General features: G+C 42.1%; 1 protein-coding gene across 2 annotated transcripts; it reads left to right on the forward strand.

Moving 5' to 3' along the window:
- The first annotated feature begins 501 nt into the window (after positions 1–501).
- Positions 502–7,331, forward strand: ATP4B (ATPase H+/K+ transporting subunit beta). 2 transcript variants are annotated; one of them, XM_074816925.1, is made up of 7 exons: positions 502–613; positions 2,597–2,725; positions 3,870–3,983; positions 4,761–4,960; positions 6,298–6,354; positions 6,909–7,001; positions 7,170–7,331. In XM_074816925.1, the coding sequence occupies exons 1-7, from the start codon at positions 502–504 to the stop codon at positions 7,329–7,331; spliced, it is 867 nt and encodes a 288-aa protein (XP_074673026.1). The 2 variants fall into 2 exon arrangements, with proteins under 2 accessions (XP_074673026.1, XP_074673027.1); XM_074816926.1 differs by having other exon boundaries at positions 6,298–6,351.

Genomic DNA, 7,331 nt, shown 5'->3' on the forward strand with positions numbered 1-7,331 from the left:
CTACTCGCTCCCTCCGTGATCCCCTATATCCCAACAGATGGCTGCAGGTTGTAGTGGGAGAATTATATTCATTATGTGCAGGCTTATAGGAAAGAAAAAAGAAAACCCAGAGGGAAACAAGTTCTCCTTTGCTTTATCTGCTCTGATAACAGCTATCACGCCGAGTCTATCGTAAGCCCTATGGGCACTCAGCAAAATGCGTAACTCTGCCGATCTGCTAAGGCAGTCAAGAGAAAGGAGAAGGGCATTTGATAGGAACTAACTTCTCCTTGCCAGCCTCAACACCACCATTCATTATCAACACCCTTTATAAAGAATTGTATCTGCTGTGGGTTGATAATAGTGAGCAGGGGTTTTCATTGGTATAGGAAGTAATCTCAGTGACCTTCAGCAGAGAAGAAGGTATAAAAACCAAAGTGTTTTTCTCAGGTGACTGTTTGGGCACCAGTTGAATTTCTTTGCTCCCAAAAAGGACGCGTTTTGGGGAAATTTTGTGAGAAAATGGCAACTTTAAATGAAAAAAAGACCTGCAGTGAACGGATGGAAAATTTCCGTCGTTTTGTCTGGAATCCAGAAACAAAGCTCTTCATGGGAAGGACCTTAATTAACTGGGGTAGGTTTTCACATGCAAGAGTCTTTTCTTCCTTCTGGTATGCTTAAAAACCCTGGGTGGGGGATGGTCCTAATGAATGGGACATAATAAGGTGGTGGATGTGTTGTAATCATTGAAGACATCAGTTCTCATATAGGCTTCTGAGCCACTTTAGGGTGGCCCTATAAGCTGAATCAATTAGATCAAAACATTGATCCAGGTACTTCCTGCAAATGTAAGAAGACTTTAAACTGGTTTCGGACCAAATACGTCAAAAGGACAAAACTTAACACATTAACACATTAACTTATTAATAGCTAAGGGTGATGGTTACAGTGTGGTTCTGACATTGCTGACTGAAGGGGGTTTCTGGTATACAGAGAATTTTGCTTAATTGGTGAGTTTTGTCCAATTGTCTGGAAACATATTTTGATTTTCCAAAATTCCTTTCTAAATTATTCTCTGCTTAGTAGATCTTCTCTCTTATCTCTGTGTGCTAGTTAATATTTCATCAGGGTCTCCCTGTCCATAGCCAAACTTGTGTCTACGATGACGATATGTTTTCTGATCTACATTCTCGGGAGGGCAGCCCTGACCACTGTAAGGAAGGTCCCCGCTCTTCCCACAGACCGTAACTGCAAGTTTTCAGGTGATTTTTCTTCTGCCATGAAGCCCGTGAGTGTAGCTTATTGGCCACTCTTAAAACCACAATTTTACAGAAAATTAAAGCAAAACATGAGTCTTTCCAGTTTGGAGAGAAGGTGCTATGAAGCGCCAATGATTACAGGGAGTGGTTTCTGACAGCCTTCTGACAGCTGCCCCCACCAAATAACCACTGGCTACTTGTAGGACACCAGCTGTGTGCAACACACATAATGCACATACAGACAGAAATATAACTTTCTGCATCTCACACCAGAATAAAATAGCAAGATGACACATTTTGCTGAAGGTAATTTCAGCTGTAAAAGGCAGTGAAGTGACATGGGTCTAGAATCAACACGCCTGAAATAATAGAATCACAGAATGGTTTGTGTTGGAAAGGACCTTAAAGATCATCTAGTTCCAACCCCCCTGCCATGGGCAGGGACACCTTCCACTAGACCAGGTTGCCCAAAGTCCCGTCCAACCTGGCCTTGAACACTTCCAGGGAGGGGGCAGCCATAGCTTCTCTGGGCAACCTGTTCCAGTGTCTCACCACCCTCATGGTGAAGAAATTCTTTCTTACATCTAATCTAAACCTACCCTCTTTCAGTTTAAAGTCATTACTCCTGTCCTATCACTACATGCCCTTGTAAAATGTACCTCCCCACCTTTCCTGTAGGTCCCCTTTAAGTACTGAAAGGCTGCAATAAGGTCTCCCCAGCACCTTCTCTTCTCCAGGCTGAACAACCCCAACTCTCAGCCTGTCCTCATAAGGGAGGTGCTCCAGCACCCTGATCATCTTCATGACCCTCCTCTGGATCCGCTTGAGCAGGTCCATGTCATTCTTATGTTGGAGGCCCCAGAGTTGAACACAGTACTCCAGGTGGGGTCTCACAAGACCAGAGTAGAGGGGGAGAATCACCTCCCTCGACCTGCTGGCCACACTCCTCTTGATGCAGCCCAGGATACAGCTGGCATCTGATATCTGTCGTCCAAATAACACAAGGAACAACTTGGTTTTGTTGAAGAAATATCTCATCTGTGTCGCTTAGTCCATGTGTAATAAGTAGATAAATGGTCTTAATATGTGAAGTTATTTCAAGAAACCACACAATTTAAACTTTAAATAATATGAGCTAAGCACCAACTACTTCAAAAATCTTTGTAAAACTGAACAAATTTACAGCCAGATTTTTCTAGAATATTCTCTTGAGTGTAGAGAATAAGATACAAAACACCTGTCCCTCCACAGCAAAAACCTCTCTGTGGCCAAGAGTGGAAAGGTGATGGCCACTGCTGCCGGGATCACTGTACTGCCTTGCTCAAAAAATGAAATTTTGCCCTCATTTATTTCCACAGTGTGGATCAGCCTGTACTACCTGGCATTCTACGTGGTGATGTCTGGGCTCTTCGCACTCTCCATTTATTCTTTAATGAGGACAGTGAATCCATACGAGCCAGATTACCAAGACCAGCTGAAATCCCCAGGTACTGCTATGGTCTGGTCTGCTGCTGCCCAGGGGAGTTAAATCCCCCCAGGTTCCTGCAGCGGCTGTGTGGGGCTGTGCTGGGTGGTGTCACCAGAGCCTGGGCACGAGGGGATTTAAACATGAAATAAATCAGGTTGATTCTCCCCAGATGATCCCTGCAAAGTTTAACCTCCACCTGAAAACACTTTTAGGATTTTTTTTTTAACAAAGGCATATTTATTTTATTCTTTTTTATATATTTATATATTTTTATATATAAATATATACCTCCTCTTCCCATGAGCAGCGGCAGCCCCTGGGTAAACTCTGGTTTCTGCTCCAGACCTCCAAGCACCCCAGAGAGTTTTGGGGTGCCCAGCAAGACAGAAGGGTGCTGGGGCAAGAAGCCCAGGGTGGGTATTTCCACACTTGCCGGCAGCATGGAAAGTCCCTGGGAGAGCAGGAATCCCTTCTTGGCGGGATGTGCTGTGACAGAGGCCAAGCAAGTAAAAATAAGACAAAGACACATGGGATTAGGAATAAATCTTCGTGGGACATGAAGTGAGACTGGGGAGATCATCAGCAAAAGATTATCAGCTCGCACTGCTAAAATTTCATCCCCCTCACGGCTTGTTTTTACAATGGGAGGGAAAAAAATGACCTTTTCAAAGCTATAGCCCTAAAAATTATTCCATCTGCTGTTGTATTTTGAGGTTTCCTCTCCCAATATTCAGTGAATTTGGTGTTTGCTGGCAAAATAATTCCTGTAAAATATTGTGTCTTTTTCAAAAGCTGTTTCTCATGCTGTAGTATGATCTGTTTCTTTAACCTGATGTGACTATTATAACTGTTATTGTTAACAAGTCCTGGGGAAATCCAGTGCAATTGGTGGAATGATTTCGCAAGCTGTTCTGATAACAGCATGGATATACATAAAAAGAAAAGAGTTTAGCAGCGGCAGAGGCTTTAGGGTTTTGGTTGAGTGATTCACAGCTGAGATGGTTTCCATACGTAGTTAAATCCTCCCCAGCAAAGCCTGGGGATCTCCAACACTTACTAGAATGAGTCTTGATGCAGCATAATCGCTGTTGTCAATTTAAATAAACACATCAGTGCCTGGCACCTCTCCTCTGCTTTGCCTTCCCTTTTCTTTTCCCTTGAAGGTGTAACATTACGACCTGATGTTTATGGGGATAGAGGACTACAGATTTACTACAACATATCTGACAACAAAACCTGGGAAGGTTTAGTGACAACTCTTCGGACTTTTCTGGCAGGTAAAAATGAGGTTTCCTGCATAATATTGAAGAAATGTGCTGTCACATCTCCTGTGTTAGGTCTAAGGAACCTTAAGTCAGTGTTTCCATTTTCTATTTGCCCTTCTGAAATTACAGATTTTGAGTGGGAAATGCATCTTCTCAAAAGGATGAGCAGATCTCATGGATCTATAAATCAAACATATATAAACATATCTATTAAAAGCAGAGCCCTGCTCCAGAACTTTTACTTTTAATCCTAAACAGCCTTAATAAAATAGGCCAATAGAAAGTTTGAAGGAAGAGGAAGGAACAAGGTCTTCAAAACTAGTCTCATCTAAATTAATCTAATACTGTCTGTGACTACAAACACCAAAGTGTTATAAGTCTTGTGAGGCTGTTGCATAGTGTCACCAGAGTGTATAGTCAAAGTAGGTTAGGTGCTCCATTTGCCTGTTCATATCTTGACACGTTCATATTCCTTTTGAGACTTAATATCATATTTCTGTTTCTCATACACATATTGGTAAAAATTATATTTGAAATTGACTTTATATGGAACTATCAACACAAGTTGCCAGTCTTAACTCAATTTGATCTTTTTTTTTGCTTTGTCTAGGTATTCTTAAAAAAAAAAAAAACAAACCAAGCAATTTAAATTTCCCTCATTCCATCTAATCCCAACTTCACCTGAATTACAGTCTCCCATGATATAACCTCCCAGCCTGGTATCAGGATGTATAATTTACATATGAAAAAGTTCAGAGAGGAATTTTCTTTCTTCCCTCACACATCTAGCATATACACCAGCTGCTCAGCGTCTGAATGTCAACTGCACCAGTGACACATACTTCATCCAGGATACATTTGATGGCCCAAATAAAACAAAACTATCCTGCAAATTTACCTCAGATATGCTTCAAAACTGCTCTGGCATCACTGATCCGACTTTTGGATTTCCAGAAGGAAACCCCTGTTTTATTATAAAAATGAACAGGGTAAGTACAAGCTCAAGGTGCTGAGCAGGAAAGAATTCACCAAGAAACCCCTGATAGCTCGACTCTCCACTGGGGGGCTGCTGCATTGTCTGCTGCCACAGGCTCTAATCTCTGCTTTGTACTGGGAAGAAAAATTCACATGCTTTTCCCAAGAGACCTCCAGAGTTACCAAAGAAATAGTGAGATTGGTCACCACCCCTACGGAATGAATGTAGAGCAAAGTGATCTCCGAACTGACTCTCTAAAACTTTAGCTTTTGTTTAGTTTTGTTAGCACATCCATAGCACTGTCATCCAACTAGTACATAAAAATTTCATTCTGCAATACTGCAATCCTGTGCCTTCAGCTGAGGCATTAAGATGTCACAGTAACTGAAGCGATTTCAGAGGTGATACTTGCTCACCTTGTTTCTCCAGGCTGCAAAGAAAATGTTTAGCAGAATACATAAAAGCAAAATTCAAATCTGGTAGATATCTTTTTCTGTGAAAACCACCAACACATGTCTTTCAGAGAGAAAAAATGGAATCTTCTATGCTTCCTTTGGTTTTTTTCAGGACATAGACAAAGGCATAAGCATTTTATTTTTGTTTTGAGGTAAAATTCTGAGTCTTCTAGCTCAATTTCAATAGAAAGTGAAGAGCTCAAATTTTCCTCCAGTTCCTGATGGACAAAAATCACTTGAGTTTTGGTTTGGCTTGCACCATAGACATTTTCAAGAGCTGCGTCCCTGATTTTGGCACGCAAAACACAGCCTGTTCCCCAAAATGTCTTTGCCTCCTTCAGCAAGGCTGCATGCCAGCCCTGGCAAGGGAAAGGCACGTGGATAGTGCCAGGGCAGGGCGGGGGGGGGGGGCTTTACCTCTTTTCGCCTTTGCTGCTACAGGATGTGACCCCACTATTTTTGTAGGATCAAATGGGCCCAAGGGTTTCTGCCGAAGCCAAGGTTTTCTAACCAGGCATAAGATGAAAAGTACAGAGATTCAGCTTTTCCTTTATTGTCACGCAACTAGCTGTTTTAAGAGACCCCTGGCTGCCCGGGCATCAGAAAGAGCAAGTGGTACATGTGGGTAAATGAGCTGGATGTGCCCAGAGGTGCAGCACTACCTGCCCTGGCCACGCTAGAGCCCATCTGCAGGGCCCATCCCAGGCAGCACAGAGTCCTACTTCCTAAATATCCAGCTCCGACATGGATTTTCACCCATATACTTAAGATGAGATGATCTGTTTGTCAGTGCCTTACGCAGAAGCCCATTAAGCATCCTTTGAAGCTCAGTTAATCATTTGCTCATTTTTATCTCCAATTTCGAACATGACCAAATGTGTGTTTTCTATTTCAGATTATCAAATTTTTCCCTGGCAATGGCACTGCACCCAGGGTGGACTGCACGTATGTGGTAAGTGTATAAGGTACAAGTCTCAAAAATTTCAAGCACTGCAGCTTTGATAGCAAGTGAAATGCAGTTGCAACCAGCAAGATTACCCTGCAGCTCTGAAAATCAGATAATTCTGGCCAAGTACTGGGAATATTCTCAGTTCTGTGCAATTTCTTGCACCAGACAACATCCTAAGAAGAAAAAAAAAGTTTGCTTTATTTTAAATCACCTGAAAAGTTGTTTTTCCATGCTGCAGAGAACATTCGCTGTTTGCTTTCAGCTCCCAGTAGTGAAGTTCATGCCTCAGAGCAGCTTCTTCAGGCTCTCTGCACATTTCAGCAGGTCCCTATTCACTGAATTCACAACTGCTATGCAAGAACACTTGCCTGTTTTTCTTGGCAAGAGCAACAGCAGGGGATTTCCACTTTTACTTGAAAAATAAGACCAGTGCTAAACCGACTGCTGAATTTGAGTTTTAATACGCACTACGCAGCTTTTAGCAGCAGTAAAACACTTGCCCAGGGCTGGCTTATGATTGCCTAGCCAGCGAAGCTTCTCTCTCACTTTACAAACAGGGTGATGAGTCTCGCCCACTGGAGGTGGACTACTACCCCGTGAATGGTACCTTCAACCTGCACTACTTCCCCTACTATGGAAAAAAGGCACAGGTGGGTGCTCATGAATTTCAGTATCACTTTTCTTCTTTATCTCTGTATAAGATTAAACATATTGCAGAGCATCTCTGCAATCTTATGAGAACTGGAGAGAAGGCTAATTTTAAGACTTCATTTTTAAACTGGCAGTGTAAAATTACTTTTTTTTTTTCCCCCTCCTAGCCCAGCTACAGCAATCCTTTGGTAGCTGTGAAATTTCTCAACATTACAAGGAATGTAGAAGTTAAAATAGTGTGCAAAATCATTGGAGCTGGAATTACCTTTGATAATGTTCATGACCCATATGAAGGAAAAGTGGAATTTAAATTGAAAATAGAAGACTGA

The sequence above is a fragment of the Strix aluco genome, chromosome 2 (assembly GCF_031877795.1).
Source record: "Strix aluco isolate bStrAlu1 chromosome 2, bStrAlu1.hap1, whole genome shotgun sequence".
In the NCBI taxonomy this organism is placed as follows: domain Eukaryota; kingdom Metazoa; phylum Chordata; class Aves; order Strigiformes; family Strigidae; genus Strix; species Strix aluco.